The 22,415-nt window shown below is 41.3% G+C and overlaps 1 protein-coding gene across 1 annotated transcript; it reads right to left on the reverse strand.

Annotated features, from left to right (window-relative positions):
- Positions 1 to 3,638: 3,638 nt before the first annotated feature.
- On the reverse strand, positions 3,639 to 8,430 carry Rhox4f (reproductive homeobox 4F). The gene is made up of 4 exons (NM_001039696.1): positions 8,190 to 8,430; positions 7,594 to 7,999; positions 5,148 to 5,193; positions 3,639 to 3,874 (listed from the first exon to the last, which is right to left on the reverse strand). Exons 1-4 carry the CDS (start codon positions 8,254 to 8,256, stop codon positions 3,776 to 3,778), a joined length of 618 nt encoding a protein of 205 aa, NP_001034785.1. The 5' UTR covers positions 8,257 to 8,430; the 3' UTR covers positions 3,639 to 3,775.
- Positions 8,431 to 22,415: the final 13,985 nt, after the last annotated feature.

A 22,415-nucleotide genomic window follows, 5' to 3' on the forward strand; every position in this document is an offset into this window, starting at 1 on the left:
CAGGTAAAAAAAAAAGGCATTCAGCATTCAGAATTATGGATATGTGGAATAAAATTGGAGAGGGATAGTTTATCATTGTTTTGAATGGTTTGTCTCAATTCATATTTTCTCTGATATTCACCCTGAAAATTTTGAGGTGCTTAGAGCAAATGACACAGGTAGTATTTGATTGCCAAGTTAGTATTAATAGATATATGCAAACCCAAGCATGACTGTCATGAGCAAGTTTTAAAGCACTAATGAAGACAGTAAAACCTTCAAAAGAAATGTTCCTAACAATGGCGACAGTGGTACAGGAGATGCTATCTCAAACAAAACAACTGAAAACTAGACAAAAACTACAAAACAAATGCCAACAGGAAAAACAAAGTGTTCTGTCAGGATAAAAGTAAACTCCAACAAAGAAGCTTAATGGAAAGCATCCAAAAAATTTTAATATTCAATTAAGAATGAGGGACTACAATCGCTGATTACCAGAAAAATCAAATATCACATTTCTTTTTTAAATTTATTTTTTAGTGTATGCATGTCCCTATTGCATGTGCGGATCTAAGAGGACAGGGTGAGCGAGTGATCTTCTATGTGTGTCCTCTGATTGGGACTCTGGGTCTCATAGTAAATGCCTTTTTCTGCTGAGCCATCTTCCACTATGGGTAAGGAAACATTAGAAGCCACAGCAGACAGGAAATGAGTATTAGAAAACTTCACCACACTGACCACACAGTCCTGGATTCCAAACATGATTGAAATCTGAGGCCCAAGCTTCCTGCAAGTTCCAGGGAAGCCCTGTTACACAGTGAGATCTAGGATCAAACATCAAAAGAGGGTCTCTGAACACACCTCTTCCACCCCTGCCAGGAACAACCAACCAACCACCCAAACAGAAAACATATGGTGGGGTATACTGTCAATCACAACACAAATGGCCTAATGGAGAATGGCCTGGCATGGGGGCTCATTACATAACTGAGATAACTTTGAACTTGGGATCTACCGGCCAAGAACGGGGCTTACAGACATGTACTGCCTCGTTCTCATTCAGCCTGCTGCTGCTGCTGGTTGTTTGTTAGGTTTTGTTTTTGCTTTGTTGGCTTTATTTGTTTATTTTAATAGCTTAAAGATAGCCTTGCACTGTGCAGCAGAGGCTGGCCTGGTGCTCACTAATGTTGCTGGATGATAAAGGTGCTAGCCTGCATCCCTGAGTTCAAAACCCAGGGCTCACAGGATGCAAACAAGAAACAACTCCCACAAGCTGTCTTCTAGCCTCCAGATATGCAGTCTTGTTAACATGCACACACAAGCACAGCACAACATGCCTGTGCATACAAACATACACACATACACACGTCATGGAACTGTCATTCAAACAGATCCTACATTGGGATGTAGTCAGACTCATCCTAAGGCAGCCACATTTTCCCATGGTCTGGTCAATTATGTGTTTGGGGATGTGTGTGTGGGAATATATGTATTCATATGTATGTATGTATGTGTACATATATGTATTTATGTATGTATGTCTATATATATACATATATATATACACACACACATATATATATATACATACATATATATATATATATATATTGCATTGTTGCCTCCGTTTCTGATCCTACACCCAGAGTTCTTCACCTCACCCTCCCAAATAGAAGGCCCTGCACCACTATCATTTTTCCACACTGTCCCTTGTTTGGAGTGGACTCCTGGTGCTGCAGTTCTCCTTGGACAAGACTCACCTCACAGCTCTGATAACTATCTCACAACAAAGCCTACATGTTTCTCTTTCCTAGAATTTCTTCCCTTTTGCTCTAAATCCTGGCATTGCTCGTGTCAGTGTCAAGCACTGGAGAATTTACTCTCCAGTCTGGAAAAATAGTGACGGCATATGTTTATTGCTGGAGATGTAGCTCAGTTTGCAGAGTCTTACCTTACATGTATACAGCCACCCATGGTTTACCTGGAGCACTGAAGGAGCAAGCATGGAGGCTCAATGCCACAGTGCCTGTAATGAGAGCACTGGCAGAGAGAGGCAGGCTGCTCAGCTTTTCCAAACCATCTTTAGTTAGTGAGTGTGTTCAGAAGTTTTTCTTTAACAAGGTTATGTCTCAATAAGGTAATTTCCTGAGACATGAGTTTATGTGTCAAAAAAAAATTGGGCATTCGTTTCAGCTTAACAATTCTCATTCATCTACTATCCTGTCATGCAGTGACCAGCCGAATTGATTTACATTTTGTCTAATTTTATGTTGTGAGCATTGCATCCTTGCTTATAATGCAGCAGCTCAAATCCACCCTCACATTCTCTTTTCTAAAATTACCCCTGCCCTTTTCCTCTCTACTTCTCCCTTCCTATTTTATGTTTTTAACACCTACTTAGTCTCCTTTTTGCTGCCTGTGTGTATACTGATGTTAGACCATTACTGCAGCATGTATAACATCCTCATGATGTTAACATGGCAGCTAACTGACTCTCCTTCCCCCAGCTGAAGTCAATGGTCACTTTTACCATTTGAATGGACATTCCCAAGGCTTTCTACTATTCACAGTAGCATTTTGGCTAGCCTTTTTCTGTGCAGGGCTTTTATAAGTAGTCACAGGGAATGAATTCATATACACAGGGCCCTTGTGAGTACTCCCTGTTTAATTCAAGCTGAAATGTTTAACTGGGTTCATGTTTTCCTGCCATTTAGTTTTTAAAGTTCTTTGTATATTCTACACACCAACACTTTGACATAATTGAACTTGGTAAAGGTTTTTCCACCATTCTGTATGCAGTCTCTTTGTCACAAGGATGTTCTCCTTCTCTTTGCTCGAGCTTTTCTTTTTCTGAGTTCTCATTGGTCAACTGATAAGTTTACTGCCCACATCACCAGGACCCAGTTGAGGAAGTCCTTTCCTCTGCTAGGATAGCGAGCCATATTGCCCACTTTCTCCTGTATTGGGTTCAGGGTATCAGGTCTTGTGCTGAGGACCTTGATATATTTGGACTCGAGGCATGTGCAGGATGTAAGGTGAGGAAGGGAGGAGTCTGAGCAGAGTGGTGAGGGTGGGGGGCAGGGGCATGTGTGTGATGGAGCAGCTTCTGAGTCCTTCCTGCTCTGCCCAGGTGGGCACATCCACTGCAGGGCAAATTCAATCACTGGAGCGCTACGACATATGGTAGAAAGACATCCAGCTACTATTAAGTGTGCCGTGCACCACTGGTGTCCCTAAGAAATGACAGTTGCATGTTTGCTTCCCAGAGCCAGAGGGTGGACAGGGTAGTACGGGTTATTAGGTGTTTCTGGGAATTTTATGTGGTGTTTAGTTTTCATCAGGCACTGTTTAAGAAATTACAAGTGTGGGAACCTATTTTAAGAATTAGTGTGTTTCTGAAATCTTGAGGCCTGTATAATGTAGACCTGTCCCTTTAAAAGTGCCAGCTCATCCGGTGAGAAAATTATGTTAGGAGGACAAAAACAATGTATGGTCAATGCACACTCACTGTGACATGTGACAACCTTCTGTGATATTAAACAGCTTCTGATGATCCCGCGCTAACTTCAACTCACAGAAGGAGACCTTGTTGCCCTCTTTAAATGGTATTTCCTTGATTAGGGCCACACCTACCATACTAATCAAAAAGACACATGAGTCAAAGAAACTGAGAATCTATTTATTTCACATACAAATGCTTAGGGGATAGAGATGCAATAACATGCTGGTGGAAGGCAGCAGGGGTCTGCACGTGGCTCCTGGTCAAGGGTGGTACACCAGGCCTCCTGTGCCATCTTCAGAGAAAGGTAGAGTGGGACCCCACAGGGGCATCATCATTCATTCCTAACTGACTTTGTCCTCTTCTGAAGTGCTCTCTCCTCTTCTTAAACCATGTCTACCATGAGAGGGAACAGGGATTTGTTCTGTATTATTTTCACGATTATAAATTAGAAACCACATCATGTAATAGTAGTTGCCCTCTATACTTTACATCAATAGAATTTATATTAATATTATCGTGCTCAGAAGACCCTGGTATCTCACTGCAGTAATTCTATGAAGACCTGAAGACCTGGTACACAGTGCAGAGTTTGCCTAGAATGTGGGAGACCCACTTGTGTGGCCCTTGCAGTGCAAAATAGTTCCCGGACAGTGGACCAAACATTGCTCACCGGGTTTCTGTCTCTACTGTAGAAGCCTCTGCAGATACTCTTCAGCACTTTCGGGCAGATGCAGCAGCATGGTCCTGAGAGTTATCATGACGGGTGTCTGTATCTGTTTGGCTTCACTAGGCACCTCCAAACACCAGGAGGACTGGACTCTATGCTTCCCCCATGTCCACAGTCTCTGTTTAACCAAGTTTACATCAGCTTTCTGAGTGCCTGGCTCTGCCTGAGAACTAACCTTTTGTGGTGAACTCAAATTGCTCCTATAAGGTTAGAATTTATGCTTAGTTTTCACTATTTCAATTCTTTAGAATCAGGGTTATCTCCAGTAATATGATTCTTGTTTAAATAATTTATATTTCATAACCCCAGTGGGATGTCTCATCATTGATATCCTGAAGATATCAATGTGCAAAAGAATTATATATATATGTATATATTTGAGCTTGAATATCAATTTTATTAATACAAGTATTAATGCATAGAGAGTATGTGGTACAACATATATTTGTAGTTTATATGAAAGATACATGCATATCTGATCTGTGTGTATGTGTTCTGTGTTCCTTTGAGAAGCTGTGCTCTGTGTTAAAATGAGCCATTTCAAGTTGGTTGGGGTTTCTTATTCAATTTTATACTCAGAAAGAACATAAGGCTCAAAAGTCATTATAAGGAGGCTGTAGAGAAGAGTTAAGAGCACTTGATGCTCTTGTAGGGGAAGAACCAAGTTTGGTTCCTAGCCCATGCATAACCACTCCTAAATCCAGGGAAACTGATATCCTCTTCTCTCTCTGAGAACACCTGCACACATATTACATGCACACACAGGCAAATCTATACACGTGAATGAAAATTAAAAAAAGATTTTTAAAATGTCATTTTGAAATGTAACACTTCAAACACCACCACTACCACCACCACTTTGTGTATAGGATAAAAGTATCCAAGATAAGAATCAAGATCTAGAATGGCTCTCCTGTCAAATTGTCTTCTTCTCCTTACCATAACTCTGGCTTCACTCACACCTATCCATCTTGCCAGATGTCTTCTGGGGGAAAAATGGAAGATATTCAGTATTGGGCATTTTGAAAGAAATGAAATGTTTTATTCATACTTCTCTAAATATTTATCCACCCTTCACTATCTGTCACATTCACCTTGAAGATTTTTGAAACTTAATTAAATTCCACTGGGATTTTGGTCCCAGCTGTTAGGAGGCAGAGGCAGGTGGATCTCTGTGACTTCCAGGTCAGCCTGTTCTACAGAGTGAGTTCCAGGACAGCCAGGATTGTGCATCATGCTTTTGTAAAATAATGTTTTCAGATAATGTTTCACGTTGACACTGTGAGAATATCACTCTCCCACAGACTCACATGTTTGAACGCTTATTGTATTGAATAAAATCCCCAGTTGGTAGAACTGTTTCGAAGGAAATGGAACTTGAGATCTTGTTGGAGGAAGGGTAGGCTTTGAACTTTCAAAACTCATGAGATTCTATCGTTGCCTGTGGTTGTATCTCAAGATCTTAGCTAGTGCCTGTTCCTGCCTGCCTGCTGCCATGCTCCCCGCCGTGATATTCAGGAACTCTCCCAAAACTCTGTTTTAATAAGGTGCCTTGGTCATGGCGTCTTATAACAGCAAGAGGAAAGGAACTAAGACAGTAGCCCAAACTGACAAGGAAAGCCACCCCTGTGCAGGCTTGGCATTCATAGCACCAGGGAAACTGGAAGTTGCCATCCTGCCGAGTATTGAATCTTGGTTACAGACCATTTTTTTATGGAAAGGGAAACAAAATGTATGGAAAAAACAAAAACCCCATTAACTAAGGGAAAGGTGTCACCAGGTTCTGTGGTTTTTATGTTTAATGAAAGCACTTGGAAGTCAAACGCAGGCAGAGAATTTTATGAATTCCTTTTCTTTCCTTTCTTTTCCTTTCATTTCTTTTCTTTTCTTTTTTCTTATTTTGGTTTTTTTTTGAGACAGAGTTTCTCTGTGCAGACCTGGCTTTCCTGGAACTCACTTTGTAGACCAGGCTGGCCTTGAACTCAGAAATTCCCCTGCTTCTGCCTCCCGAGTGCTGGTATTAAAGGCTTGCACCACCACTTGAGCTATATAAGTTCCATGCCAGCCATCGAGATACACACACACACACACACACACACACACACACACACACACATATATATACACACAAGTATATTTAGGGAGACCCTGAAGAGATAATGCACTCATAAGTAAAACAAACAAACAAACAAAAAAACAAAGGAACTTAAAGTCAAACACACGATATACAGATTTACGAAGTTGCTATAATTCCAACCAATCCACCTTTCACACTTTCAGTAGGGCCTTGCTTATAGAGAATACATAGCCTGAAGTTTTCCGCTGATACATTTAAATACTATCTGAAAATACCTTCATCCTCTTGGTCTTAGACAGATTTACAATTGTTGCGATGAAACTCCCTGACCTAAAGGAAGTTGGAGAGGACAGAGTTTATTTTGCTCAGTTCCGTATTTCGCTAACACTAAGAATAGGAACAGAAGTAGGACAGGAGCCTGGAGGCAGGAGCTGATGCAGAGGCCATGGAGGGATGCTGCTTGCTCCCCATGACTTACTCAGTCTCCTTTCTTATAGAATCCAGGACCACCAGCCCAGGGGTGGCCTCACCCACAATAGGCTGGGCCCTCTCACTTTAACCAACAATCATGAAAGTACCCTAAAGACTTCTATCACCTGGTCTTAAAAAACATATATGTTCCTTATTTTATTGGCATTGATGTTTGGCCTGCAGGCATGCGTATGTGAAGGTGCCAGATCCTCTGGAACTGCAGTTACAGACCATTGCGACCTGCCACCTGGGTGCTGGGGTTTAAGTCTGACTCCTCTGGAAGAGCAGCTATTGCTCCTAACTGTTGAGGCCTCATCACTTATACTGTGACGCTCATCACAGAGCCTGTTCTTATGGAAACTTGTTCTCAACTGAGAATCCCTCCTCTCTGAGAACTCTAGCTTGTGTTAAGTGGATATCAAAGTATCCAGAACAACCATTTGCACAAGTCTCCCACCTACCCCAGCACACTACCCTACCACACTACTGCAGGATGCAGGATTCTGGCAGCCTTGATTTTGGAAGTGGCTTTAATTTAGGGTAAGAGGCCAGCTGAGGAAATAGCCCAGAAGATTAAGGTGAAGAAGGTAAAGATAGAGACAAAGGTGAAGGTGAAGGAAGTGACTGACGGCCTACATTTGACACAGAGACTCACTAGGTGCAAGGAGAGAACAGCCTAACACAAGCTGTACTCTACACCCACATGAACACACGCGCACTGTCATAGACAAATCAACAAATACAGAGAGAATGTGCAGTTTTAAGGGGGTAGCAGTTGAAGGACCCGACAGCCACTATGGACTGCTCTGTGCTCCCAGGAAACAAGAATCTGCTTACCTTTCCTCTGCACGGATGAAGTGATTCTGCTGGAAAATGCGCTCCAGCTCCTGCAGCTGCCACCATTGGAAATTGTAGTGTAAGCTACGCTGCTGTACCCACACTGACTTAGGCCGCACACCAGATACCAGCACTGGAATAGGCTGCACTTTGTCTATGACCACAGCATCCTTGAGAACTGGCTCCTCTGGCAGCTTCTCCTCCTCCTGGGCACTGCCACTGGTGTCCTGGTCCTCTTGGTTGCTGTTATCCATGAGGTCTGCATCACCAGCAGCAGGCCCACCTTCTCCACTTAATTCTTCTGCTTTGTCCCCTTCCACTGCTGTGGCTCCGGACTGGCCCAGTCCACTCTCTCCCTCATTTCTTCCCTCTCCATCCAGTGGTAAGACTGTCTGTGTCTTCCTACCTGTATGTGGGGAAACAAAACAAAACAAGACAAACAAACAAACAAACAGGCATCAGGGCCTAGGCTGGTGCTGAGGTGCTGTTAAATCTCAGGAAAGGCTCCAGGGCACTGCAACTCTCAAGTCACCTCTGTGGGACACATTCCTCCTCTCATGGATGTGGACAATCCACCATTCCCAGAAGGCACTCACCATTCAACTTTTCCTTGTCCTTGACAAGTCCCTCATGAAGTAGGTAGTTGGTGTTTTGATGCTCCATGTCCTGAGTGCTTCCCTGCAGCTTTCCCCAGCAGAATCTGAGTCGGACATCCTGAGGTTTAGAAAACCTAAAGGCGAAAGCCAAAAGCCTAAAGCCGAAAGCCGAAAGCCGAAAGCCGAAAGCCGAAAGCCGAAAGCCGAAAGCCGAAAGCCGAAAGCTGAAAGCCGAAAACCTAGCTTTGCAACCAGGAAGAGATTCTCTCATAGCCCTTGGGGGCGGTAGTGCAGGTTACCAAGTGTCCAATCATACGTGAGCTATCCTGACCTCCATTTGATCTCCTGCAGCTATGGGTTGAGCCTCAGGTGCAAAACAGAACAGGTTTGTGCTGCAAGGAGCAGGATATCATTGCAGGGACCGCATGGTACTCAAGCTGGTATGGATGCACACGTGGCGACCCACCTCGCAGTTGGATAAATTACTGTCTACGTTCAACTGTGCCAAACGACTCGTACTGAAGAAGAAAAGCTCTGGAGATGATACACAAGTGTTTTTAGAATACTTCTTGTTTAGTTGGGGGTGTCTTTTCACGACATTCATCCCAGCGTTCAGGGGAAAGAATGAAGTGGATTCTGAGTTTCAGGCCAGGCTTGTTTACATGGTGATTTTCAGAAAACCAGAACCACAGTGAGACCACCTCCTCTCAAAACACAGAGTGTCTTTCCTCTAGGCCTAGTAGTTTATACTAGCGGCCTGTTACTTGATAGAGAAGAGAAATTAAACGGAGAAGGTGATCCACCAGGTCTCTTCCTTTGAGTGTTCACAGAAAGCTCAGTTAGAGTCTGCCATGTGTCCATGGTGTGCCTTTTCAGGAGCTTGGGTGAGGATGGGGGGGTTAATAGCCCTGGACAGACTGGTTAAAACTGTGAAGGACTGAGTAAGTCGCCATACCTTGCTAAGGTTCCCTGCATTTCTCTTGAATGGGCCTTCCTAATGTGTTCGCTGGAAGGTCAAAGGGTCGAGAGCAGGCGCCAGTCTCTATCCAGATACTGTCAGATAAGCAGCCCCTCTGCAGGCATGTGGTCAAACTGGTCTTTAGGAGCAAACATTTTACAACAGGCTCTGGCCACTCAGAGACTAGGAATAGCCCCTAGGAACTAGGCCATCTCCAGGTGGTTGTTTTTCTAGGGTGGGAATATTCTGGGGTCTTGATGCCAGAGGAGGGGTTCTTCTCCACCCAAAAGACATACCTCAATATTCTGGACCTTTCTTAAACCCAAACTTACACATACATGTTTCTGGCCCTGTTTGTTCTAGGTTGTGTAGCCTGAAACTACTGTGGTTTCAAGGTGCACAGAACCTGGATATTTTTTTTTTTATGTATAGTTCTGGTCAAGATTATAGAGATATCAATTTTTGTGTTGAAAAATACAGCTTACTACATAGAATCCTTGCCTAACAAACTTAATGTTTTCCTTGGCAAATCCGAAACAGTCATTTCTTTTTTTCTTTTCTTTTTTTTTTCCTTTTGCATTTTGATTGTTTGTTTCTTTGTTTTTGATTTTTATTTCAAGACTAGGTTTCTCTCTGTATCCCCTGGAAATCCTGGAACCACTCTGTATGTAATTTCAGTATCTAGAAGGTTCTCCACACTGATTTTCAGAGTGATGACATCAGCTTGTGGCCACACCTCCAGTGAACAAAGGTTCCCTTTTCCCACATAATTGCCAGCATTTGTGCTTCACAGGTTTCATGAGTTTAAACATTCTGGATTGGGGGAAGATGAATTTAAAAGTAGTTTTCATTTGAACTTTTCTAATTGCTAAGGGTGTTGAACACATTAGATTTGGTTTTTTACTTTAATCGTTTTTTATTTTCTATCCTAAGACCTCTGTGTTCAGATCCATAGACCCTCTTTCTTTTCTTTTCTTTTTAAATTGGGTCACTTGCTATCTTGATTTTAGTGGTCTGTCAGATTTTACTTTGTTTAGGTACACTGTGGCTGTCTTCAGACACCCCCCCCCACACACACACAAGAGGGCATTGGACCCCATTACAGATGGTTGTGAGCCACCATGTGGTTGCTGGGAATCAATACCTCTGCAAGAGCAATCTGTGCTCATAACCACTGAGCCATCTCTGCAGCATGACATTTTTTTTCTTTGACACCTGTATATGTAGGAATGAATCCATGATCTCTCTTGTCACTATGTCTTATTGTTAGTGTATACAAGGGCAACTGGATTTTGTAACTTGGTTTTGTATCCTGCCACTTTATTGATTTTTTAAATATATGCCTGTATTTGGCTTGCAAGCATTTTTCCCTTTAATTCTCAACATCATGTAAAAAGTTCAGGCAATGCAGTTGCGGAGACATCTCCAAACCCAGGGCTGATGGAGCCGGGTGTCAGGTGAAGATTCAAAGATCCCGGGAGTCATGCGATGTCCTGAGACGTTCAGTGATCGAATTTGTTGGATGTCTTATTGAAGAGTTTGTTGAAGGAGTGAGGGACCTGGAGTGGCTAGGAACTCCATAGTTGGACCAACAGGATCAAGTCACTCTTGGGAGCTCTCAGAAAATGAACCACCAACCAAAGTGTATACACCGGCGGGACTTAAACCCCCATATATATGTAGCAGATGTCCTACTTGGAAGCTACCTGGAGGAGATGGGGCAGCTAACATGATATAAAGTGAATAAATAAATTAATGGAAAAAATTAACAAAAAAAGAAAAACCAAACCAGAGTGCAGTTGACAAAGACACCTGACATAGGCATCTGACTTCCAGTACACAAGCATACATGGACACTCCACACCAACACATGCATACATATCCCTTGGGCAATCACCATAAAGAGAAACTGATGATGTAGGAAGTGAAATACTACCTCTCCATTTTGATCTCAGTCTAAATGATTTTGAAGCAATTTTTAATTCACTGAAGTCTTTACCCAGAATTTAGTCTTGCCTGGTATTAAGGTCATGGTACATTTCTTTGAAATTTACTTGTCTGTTTCTGCTTTTTTAATATTTCATTTTCTGGCAGATTTTTCTTTTAAAATACTTTCATTTTATATATATTACAGAACACACACACCCCCACACATGCACACACACAGCTTTCTTCTGCATGAATGGCTCTGCACTACATGTGTGCAGTTCCTGAGCAGTCCAGAGGAGGGCTGAGGATTCCCTGGGACTGGAGTCACAGATGATTGTGAGCTACCATGTGCTAGGTGTGTGTTCTCTGATTTTTCTGTTCTCCTTCTGTTGGTTTGATTGTTTACTTTTCATATGATGGTGTTTGTTCTATTACAATATATGTATACATTTGTTATGTTTTGTTGTTATCTATCAGAAGCCTATTCCTTCCTCAGAAAGAAAATAGGATTAGACCAGGATGAAAGGGGAAGAGGGAGTTACTGGAAGGAGTGGAGGGAAGGGTAAGGCAACTGTAATCAGGATACATTGTATGACCGAAGCCCTATTTTTAATAAAAAGAGGGGAAAAGAGAAAAGAGAAGAAAAGTACTCTCCTGTAACATACACTAGCAAAAGTATTGTCTTGTACTACTTTTCATATAGTCTCTAAATATTGATAAAAATAAGTGTTATACATTATGTTAATAATGTATAACAATTTATGATATGAATATAAATATATAATATAATATTTTGCTATAAAACAATAATGTAAATACATTATATTAATATAAAATATTACTATAAAATGTAATATATACTATAGGTAATACTAATTTAACTATATAATGTTGTCCACACATTTATCTTCTTCTGGCACAATTCATCACACTCTGTAATTCTTCTTTTACACCCTAAGTCCCAAGGGCCTCTCCTCCCACTGGTGTCTCATCAGGCTCTGCCACATATGTGGCCAATACCATTGGCGCCTCCATGTGTATTCTTTCGTTGGTGGTCCAGTTCCTTGGAAATCCAGGGGATCTGGCCAGTTAACACTGTTGCTCCCTTCATGGGGCTGCTAACCCCCTCAGCTCCTTCAGTCCCGTCTCCAACCCTCCATCGGGGAACCCTGTGCTCAGTCCAATGGTTGGTTGTGAGCACCCACCTCTGTATTTGTCAGGCTTTGGCAGAGCGTCTCAGGAGGCAGCCATATCAGGCTTCCATCAGCAAGCACTTCCCATCATCCACAGTAGCGTCTGGATTTGGTAGCTATATATGGGATGGATCCCTAGGTGGTACAGTCTCTGAGTAGCCTTTTTACAGTCTCTGCTCCATACTTTGTCTCCATATTTGCTCCTCGGAGTATTTTGTTCAGCCTTCTAAGAAGTAGTAAAGCATCCACAGTTTGGTCTTACGTCTTTTTTTTTCTTCCATTTTTTATTAGGTATTTAGCTCATTTACATTTCCAATGCTATACCAAAAGTCCCCCATATCCACCCACCCCCACTCCCCTGCCCACCCACTCCCCCTTTTTGGCCCTGGTGTTCCCCTGTACTGGGGCATATAAAGTTTGCAAGTCCAATGGGCCTCTCTTTCCAGTGATGGCCGACTAGGCCATCTTTTGATATATATGTAGCTAGAGTCAAGAGCTCCGGGGTACTGGTTAGTTCATAATGTTGTTCCACCTATAGGGTTGCAGATCCCTTTAGCTCCTTGGCTACTTTCTCTAGCTCCTCCATTGGGAGCCCTATGATCCATCCATTAGCTGACTGTGAGCATCCACTTCTGTGTTTGCTAGGCCCCGGCATAGTCTCACAAGAGACAGCTACATCTGGGTCCTTTCAATAAAATCTTGCTAGTGTATGCAATGGTGTCAGCGTTTGGATGCTGATTATGGGTTGGATCCCTGGATATGGAAGTCTCTACGTGGTCCATCCTTTCGTCTCAGCTCCAAACCTTGTCTCTGTAACTCCTTCCATGGGTGTTTTGTTCCCAAATCTAAGGAGGGGCATAGTGCCCACACTTCAGTCTTCAATCTTCTTGAGTTTCATGTGTTTAGCAAATTATATCTTATATCTTGGGTATCCTAGGTTTGGGGCTAATATCCACTTAACAGTGAGTACATATTGTGTGAGTTTCTTTGTGAATGTGTTACCTCACTCAGGATGATGCCCTCCAGGTCCATCCATTTGGCTAGGAATTTCATAAATTCATTCTTTTTAATAGCTGAGTAGTACTCCATTGTGTAGATGTACCACATTTTCTGTATCCATTCCTCTGTTGAGGGGCATCTGGGTTCTTTCCAGCTTCTGGCTATTATAAATAAGGCTGCTATGAACATAGTGGAGCATGTGTCCTTCTTACCAGTTGGGGCATCTTCTGGATATATGCCCAGGAGAGGTATTGCTGGATCCTCCGGTAGTACGATGTCCAGTTTTCTGAGGAACCGCCAGACTGATTTCCAGAGTGGTTGTACAAGCCTGCACTCCCACCAACAATGGAGGAGTGTTCCTCTTTCTCCACATCCACGCCAGCATCTGCTGTCACCTGAATTTTTGATCTTAGCCATTCTGACTGGTGTGAGGTGGAATCTCAGGGTTGTTTTGATTTGCATTTCCCTGATGATTAAGGATGTTGAACATTTTTTTCAGGTGCTTCTCTGCCATTCGGTATTCCTCAGGTGAGAATTCTTTGTTCAGTTCTGAGCCCCATTTTTTAATGGGGTTATTTGATTTTCTGAAGTCCACCTTCTTGAGTTCTTTATATATGTTGGATATTAGTCCCCTATCTGATTTAGGATAGGTAAAGATCCTTTCCCAATCTGTTGGTGGTCTTTTTGTCTTATTGACGGTGTCTTTTGCCTTGCAGAAACTTTGGAGTTTCATTAGGTCCCATTTGTCAATTCTCGATCTTACAGCACAAGCCATTGCTGTTCTGTTCAGGAATTTTTCCCCTGTGCCCATATCTTCAAGGCTTTTCCCCACTTTCTCCTCTATAAGTTTCAGTGTCTCTGGTTTTATGTGAAGTTCCTTGATCCACTTAGATTTGACCTTAGTACAAGGAGAAAAGTATGGATCGATTCGCATTCTTCTACATGATAACAACCAGTTGTGCCAGCACCAATTGTTGAAAATGCTGTCTTTCTTCCACTGGATGGTTTTAGCTCCCTTGTCGAAGATCAAGTGACCATAGGTGTGTGGGTTCATTTCTGGGTCTTCAATTCTATTCCATTGGTCTACTTGTCTGTCTCTATACCAGTACCATGCAGTTTTTATCACAATTGCTCTGTAGTAAAGCTTTAGGTCTGGCATGGTGATTCCACCAGAAGTTCTTTTATCCTTGAGAAGACTTTTTGCTATCCTAGGTTTTTTGTTATTCCAGACAAATTTGCAAATTGCTCCTTCCAATTCGTTGAAGAATTGAGTTGGAATTTTGATGGGGATTGCATTGAATCTGTAGATTGCTTTTGGCAAGATAGCCATTTTTACAATGTTGATCCTGCCAATCCATGAGCATGGGAGATCTTTCCATCTTCTGAGATCTTCCTTAATTTCTTTCTTCAGAGATTTGAAGTTTTTATCATACAGATCTTTCACTTCCTTAGTTAGAGTCACTCCGAGATATTTTATATTTTTTGTGACTATTGAGAAGGGTGTTGTTTCCCTAATTTCTTTCTCAGCCTGTTTATTCTTTGTATAGAGAAAGGCCATTGACTTGTTTGAGTTTATTTTATATCCAGCTACTTCACCGAAGCTGTTTATCAGGTTTAGGAGTTCTCTGGTAGAATTTTTAGGGTCACTTATACATACTATCATATCATCTGCAAAAAGTGATATTTTGACTTCCTCTTTTCCAATTTGTATCCCCTTGATCTCCTTTTGTTGTCGAATTGCTCTGGCTAATACTTCAAGTACTATGTTGAAAAGGTAGGGAGAAAGTGGGCAGCCTTGTCTAGTCCCTGATTTTAGTGGGATTGCTTCCAGCTTCTCTCCATTTACTTTGATGTTGGCTCCTGGTTTGCTGTAGATTGCTTTTATCATGTTTAGGTATGGGCCTTGAATTCCTGATCTTTCCAACACTTTTATCATGAATGGGTGTTGGATCTTGTCAAATGCTTTTTCTGCATCTAACGAGATGATCATGTGGTTTTTGTCTTTGAGTTTGTTTATATAATAGATTACATTGATGGATTTTCGTATATTAAACCATCCCTGCATCCCTGGAATAAAACCTACTTGGTCAGGATGGATGATTGCTTTAATGTGTTCTTGGATTCGGTTAGCGAGAATTTTATTGAGGATTTTTGCATCGATATTCATAAGAGAAATTGGTCTGAAGTTCTCTATCTTTGTTGGATCTTTCTGTGGTTTAGGTATCAGGTGGCTTCATAAAATGAGTTGGGTAGAGTACCTTCTACTTCTATTTTGTGAAATAGTTTGTGCAGAACTGGAATTAGATCTTCTTTGAAGGTCTGATAGAACTCTGCACTAAACCCATCTGGTCCTGGGCTTTTTTTGGTTGGGAGACTATTAATAACTGCTTCTATTTCTTTAGGTGATATGGGACTGTTTAGATGAACAACTTGATCCTGATTCAACTTTGGTACCTGGTATCTGTCCAGAAATTTGTCCATTTCGTCCAGGTTTTCCAGTTTTGTTGAGTATAGCCTTTTGTAGAAGGATCTGATGGTGTTTTGGATTTCTTCAGAATCTGTTGTTATGTCTCCCTTTTCATTTCTGATTTTGTTAATTAGGATTTTGTCCCTGTGCCCTTTAGTGAGTCTAGCTAAGGGTTTATCTATCTTGTTGATTTTCTCAAAGAACCAACTCCTCGTTTGGTTAATTCTTTGAATAGTTCTTCTTGTTTCCACTTGATTGATTTCACCCCTGAGTTTGATTATTTCCTGCCGTCTACTCCTCTTGGGTGAATTTGCTTCCTTTTTTTCTAGGGCTTTTAGATGTGTTGTCAAGCTGCTAGTATGTGCTGTCTCCCGTTTCTTCTTGGAGGCACTCAGAGCTATGAGCTTCCCTCTTAGAAATGCTTTCATTGTGTCCCATAGGTTTGGGTACGTTGTGGCTTCATTTTCATTAAACTCAAAAAAGTCTTTAATTTCTTTCTTTATTCCTTCCTTGACCAAGGTATCATTGAGAAGAGTGTTATTCAGTTTCCACGGGAATGTTGGCTTTCCATTATTTATGTTGTTATTGAAGGTCAGTCTTAGGCCATGGTGGTCTGATAGGATACATGGGACAATTTCAATATTTTTGTATCTATTGAGGCCTGTTTTGTGACCAATTATATGGTCAATTTCGGAGAAGGTCCCGTGAGGTGCTGAGAAGAAGGTGTATCCTTTTGTTTTAGGATAAAATGTTCTGTAGATATCTGTCAGGTCCATTTGTTTCATAACTTCTGTTAGTTTCACTGTGTCCCTGTTTAGTTTCTGTTTCCACGATCTGTCCTTTGAAGAAAGTGGTGTGTTGAAGTCTCCCACTATTATTGTGTGAGGTGCAATGTATGCTTTGAGCTTTACTAAAGTGTCTCTAATGAATGTGGCTGCCCTTGCATTTGGTGCGTAGATATTCAGAATTGAGAGTTCCTCTTGGAGGATTTTACCTTTGATGAGTATGAAGTGTCCCTCCTTGTCTTTTTTGATAACTTTGGGTTGGAAGTCGATTTTATCCGATATTAAAATGGCTACTCCAGCTTGTTTCTTCAGTCCATTTGCTTGGAAAATTGTTTTCCAGCCTTTCACTCTGAGGTAGTGTCTGTCTTTTTCCCTGAGATGGGTTTCCTGTAAGCAGCAGAATGTTGGGTCCTGTTTGTGTAGCCAGTCTGTTAGTCTATGTCTTTTTATTGGGGAATTGAGTCCATTGATATTAAGAGATATTAAGGAAAAGTAATTGTTGCTTCCTTTTATTTTTGTTGTTAGAGTTGGCATTCTGTTCTTGGGGCTGTCTTCTTTTTGGTTTGTTGAATGATTACTTTCTTGGTTGTTCTAGGGCGTGATTTCCGTCCTTGTATTGCTTCTTTTCTGTTATTATCCTTTGAAGGGCTGGATTCGTGGAAAGATATTGTGTGAATTTGGTTTTGTCGTGGAATACTTTGGTTTCTCCATCTATGGTAATTGAGAGTTTGGCCGGGTATAGTAGCCTGGGCTGGCATTTGTGTTCTCTTAGTGTCTGTATAACATCTGTCCAGGCTCTTCTGGCTTTCATAGTCTCTGGTGAAAAGTCTGGTGTAATTCTGATAGGCCTTCCTTTATATGTTACTTGACCTTTCTCCCTTACTGCTTTTAATATTCTATCTTTATTTAGTGCATTTGTTGTTCTGATTATTATGTGTCGGGAGGAATTTCTTTTCTGGTACAGTCTATTTGGAGTTCTGTAGGCTTCTTGTATGATCATGGGCATCTCTTTTTTTATGTTTGGGAAGTTTTCTTCTATTATTTTGTTGAAGCTATTAGCTGGCCCTTTAAGTTGAAAATCTTCATTCTCATCAATTCCTATTATCCGTAGGTTTGGTCTTCTCATTGTGTCCTGGATTACCTGGATGTTTTGAGTTAGGATCCTTTTGCATTTTGTATTTTCTTTGACTGTTGTGTCGATGTTCTCTATGGAATCTTCTGCACCTGAGATTCTCTCTTCCATTTCTTGTATTCTGTTGCTGATGCTCGCATCTATGGTTCCAGATCTCTTTCCTAGGGTTTCTATCTCCAGCGTTGCCTCGCTTTGGGTTTTCTTTATTGTGTCTACTTCCCCTTTTAGTTCTAGTATGGTTTTGTTCATTTCCATCACCTGTTTGGATGTGTTTTCCTGTTTTTCTTTAATGATTTCTACCTGTTTGGCTGTGTTTTCCTGTTTTTCTTTAAGGGCCTGTAACTCTTTAGCAGTGCTCTCCTGTAATTCTTTAAGTGACTTATGAAAGTCCTTCTTGATGTCCTCTATCATCATCATGAGAAATGTTTTTAAATCTGTGTCTAGATTTTCGGTTGTGTTGGGGTGCCCAGGACTAAGTGGGGTGGGAGTGCTGCGTTCTGATGATGGTGAGTGGTCTTGATTTCTGTTAGTAGGATTCTTACGTTTGCCTTTCGCCATCTGGTAATCTCTGAAGCTAGCTGTTTTAGTTGTCACTGTTAAGAGCTTGTTCTTCAGGTGACTCTGTTAGCCTCTATAAGCAGACCTGGAGGGTAGCACTCTCCTTGGTTTCAGTGGGCAGAGTATTCTCTGCAGGCAAGCTCTCTTCTTGTAGGGCAGGTACCCAGATATCTGGTGTTTGAACCAGACTCTTGGCAGAAGTTGTGTTCCACTCACTAGAGGTCTTAGGATCTCGTGTGGAATCCTGTGTGGGTCCTTGCGGGTGTTGGGCAAGACTCTGCTGGCAGGTAGCCCGGGGCTCAAGTGGAGTGGAAGGGGTTTGTGCCCCAGATCAAGCCCGGGTAGCCTGCTTCCCTATGTACCGCAGTCTCAGGTTCCGCGCGATTGGATTGGGGCAGGCGCTGTGTTCCACTCACCAGAGGTCTTAGGATCCCGTGGGGAGTCCCGTGTGGGCCCTTGCGGGTGTTGGGCAAGACTCTGCTGGCAGGTAGCCCGGGGCTCGGGTCGAGCGGAAGGGACTTGTGCCCCAGATCAGGCCCGGGTAGCCTGCTTCCCTATGTATCGCAGTCTCAGGTTCCCTGTGATTGGATTGGGGCAGGCGCTGTGTTCCACTCACCAAAGGTCTTAGGATCCCGTGGGGAGTACCGTGTGGGCCCTTGCGGGTTTTGGGCAAGACTCTGCTGGCAGGTAGCCCGGGGCTCGAGTCGAGCGGAAGGGTGGTCTTACTTCTTTTTGGGCTTCATATGGTCTGTGAATTGAATCTTGGATATTCTGAACATTTGGGCTAATATCCACTTATCAGTGAGTGCATGCCATGTGTGTTCTTTTGTGACTGAATTACTGTATTTTTGTATGGGTGTGTATCTCTACTAAGTGTGGTATAATGGTTAGGTGTGTGAGTATGTGTGAATGTGTGAGTGTGTGCATGTATATGAGTGTGCATGAAAGAGAGTTGTGGGAGTGAGTGTGTGTTGTGTTATTGTGTTTTGGGTGTTAGTGTGAGTGCATGTGTGACTTTAACTGAGTGTGTAAGGTGGAGTGTGAGTGTGTGTATATGAGTGTTTACATGTTTGTATTTATCCATGTGTGTGTGAGTGTATGTGTTTAGTGTCTTTCGCTTAGAATAAAGTGTTCTCCCTTATTGTTTATGATCAATTTTAGTTGGAAGGCAAGGGGATTTTTGCTCAGATATTAGGATAGGACCATGTTCTTGTTTCCTGGTCCCATTTGCTTGGAATATTTTTCCACACAACCTTTCACTGTCCTTCAAAATAAGAAGAGTTTCTTTTAGACAGCAAAAGTTAGAGTTTCTTTCTTAATTTGTTCATCCAAATTGTGTCTTTTTATGGAGTAGTTAAGGCTATGAATCGTTAAAGGTGTTATTGAAATGTGTGTGTTGATTGCAGCAGTTTTATTGTTCTTCTTTGTGTGTGTGTGTGTGGTCCCATTTTGTGTTTCAGTAACCATAGCTTCACCTGTTCACTGTATAGAGTCAATTGATATGCTCATTTTTTCTCCTCATTCTGACATTTTGCCTCCAATATTCTCTGAGATGGGGCAGTTATCATGATATAAAGTGAATAAATAAATTAATGGAAAAAATAAACAAAAAAAAGAAAAACAAAACAAAGAAGCAAACAAAACAAAACAAAACAAAACCAGAGTGCAGTTGACAAAGACACCTGACATCGGCATCTGACTTCGAGTGCACAAGCATACATGGACACACCACACCAACACATGCATACATATCCCTTGGGCAATCACCATAAAGAGAAACTGATGATGTAGGAAGTGAAATACTACCTCTCCATTTTGATCTCAGTCTACATGATTTTGAAGCAATTTTTAATTCACTGAAGTCTTTACCCAAATTTAGTCTTGCCTGGTATTAAGGTCATGGTACATTTCTATGAAATTTACTTGTCTGTTTCTGCATTTTTCATATTTCATTTTCTGGCAGATTTTTCTTTTAAGATACATTCATTTTATATATATTACAGAACACACACCCCCACATACACACACACACACACAGCTACATGATTTTGAAGCAATTTTTAATTCACTGAAGTCTTTACCCAGAATTTAGTCTTGCCTGGTATTAAGGTCATGGTACATTTCTTTGAAATTTACTTGTCTGTTTCTGCTTTTTTAATATTTCATTTTCTGGCAGATTTTTCTTTTAAAATACTTTCATTTTATATATATTACAGAACACACACCCCCACATACACACACACACACACAGCTTTCTTCTGCATGAATGGCTCTGCACTACATCTGTGCAGTTCCTGAGCAGTCCAGAGGAGGGTTGAGGATTCCCTGGGACTGGAGTCACAGATGATTGTGAGCTACCATGTGCTAGGTGTGTGTTCCCTGATTTTTCTGTTCTCCTTCTGTTGGTTTGATTGTTTACTTTTCATATGATGGTGTTTGTTCTATTACAATATATGTATACATTTGTTATGTTTTGTTGTTATCTATCAGAAGCCTATTCCTTCCTCAGAAAGAAAATAGGATTAGACCAGGATGAAAGTGGAAGAGGGAGGTACTGGAAGGAGTGGAGGGAAGGGTAAGGAAACTGTAATCAGGATACATTGTATGACCGAAGCCCTATTTTTAATAAAAAGAGGGGAAAAGAGAAAAGAGAAGAAAAGTACTCTCCTGTAACATACACTAGCAAAAGTTTTGTGTTGTACTACTTTTCATATAGTCTCTAAATATTGATAAAAATAAGTGTTATACATTATGTTAATAATGTATAACAATTTTATGATATGAATATAAATATATAATATAATATTTTGCTATAAAACAATAATGTAAATACATTATATTAATATAAAATATTACTATAAAATGTAATATATACTATAGGTAATACTAATTTAACAATATAATGTTGTCCACATATTTATCTTCTTCTGGCACAATTCATCACACTCTGTAATTCTTTTTTTACACTCTAAGTCCCAAGGGCCTCTCCTCCCACTGATGTCTCATCAGGCCATCCTCTGCCACATATGTGGCCAGTACCATGGGCGCCTCCATGTGTATTCTTTCGTTGGTGGTCCAGTCCCTTGGAAATCCAGGGGATCTGGCCAGTTAACACTGTTGCTCCCTTCATGGGGCTGCAAAGCCCCTCAGCTCCTTCAGTCCCGTCTCCAACCCTCTATCGGAGAACCCTGTGCTCAGTTCAATGGTTGGTTGTGAGCAACCACCTCTGTATTTGTCAGGCTTTGGCAGAGCATTTCGGGAGGCAGCCATATCAGGCTTCCATCAGCAAGCACTTCCCAGCATCCACAGTAGCATCTGGATTTGGTAGCTATATATGGGATGGATCCCTAGGTGGTACAGTCTCTGAGTAGCCTTTTTTCAGTCTCTGCTCCATACTTTGTCTCCATATTTGCTCCTGTGAGTATTTTGTTCAGCCTTCTAAGAAGTAGTAAAGCATCCACAGTTTGGTCTTACTTCTTTTTGGGCTTCATATGGTCTGTGAATTGAATCTTGGATATTCTGAACATTTGAGCTAATATCCACTTATCAGTGAGTGCATGCCATGTGTGTTCTTTTGTGATTGAATTACCTCACTCAGGATATATTCTTTTTTATTAGATATTTTTTCCATACACATAAAATTAAGATAATTGATAACAAAGAATACTTTACATGTATTCATTTTACATATGAGTGTTTTGCCTGTGCATGTGTGTGAGTATTTCTTTATGGGTGTGTATCTCTACTAAGTGTGGTATAATGGTTAGGTGTGTGAGTATGTGTAAATGTGTGAGTGTGTGCATGTATATGAGTGTGCATGAAAGAGAGTTGTGGGAGTGAGTGTGTGTTGTGTTATTGTGTTTTGGGTGTTAGTGTGAGTGCATGTGTGACTTTAACTGAGTGTGTAAGGTGGAGTGTGAGTGTGTGTATATGAGTGTTTACATGTTTTTATTTATCCGTGTGTGTGTGTGTGTGTGAGTGTATGTGTTTAGTGTCTTTTGCTTAGAATAAAGGGTGCTCCCTTATTTTTTATGATCAATTTTAGTTTGAAGGCAAGAGGTTTTTTTGCTCAGATATTAGGATAGGACCATGTTCCTGTTTCCCGGTCCCATTTGCTTGGAATATGTTTCCACACAACCGTTCACTGTCCTTCAAGATAAGAAGAGTTTCTTTTAGACAGCAAAAGTTAGAGTTTCTTTCTTAAT

Source organism: Mus musculus, chromosome X (assembly GCF_000001635.26).
Source record: "Mus musculus strain C57BL/6J chromosome X, GRCm38.p6 C57BL/6J".
NCBI lineage: Eukaryota > Metazoa > Chordata > Mammalia > Rodentia > Muridae > Mus > Mus musculus.

Excerpts from the sequence above, each read along its gene's own strand:
- Rhox4f (NM_001039696.1), bottom strand. The coding sequence starts at position 8,256 with ATGGAGCATCAAAACACCAACTACCTACTTCATGAGGGACTTGTCAAG. Across the intron at positions 8,000-8,189 it reads GGACAAGGAAAAGTTGAATG|GTAGGAAGACACAGACAGTC; the intron begins GTGAGTGCCTTC and ends CCCCACATACAG. Across the intron at positions 3,875-5,147 it reads TGAGTGAAGCCAGAGTTATG|ACATGGTTTAAGAAGAGGAG; the intron begins GTAAGGAGAAGA and ends CTCTCATGGTAG.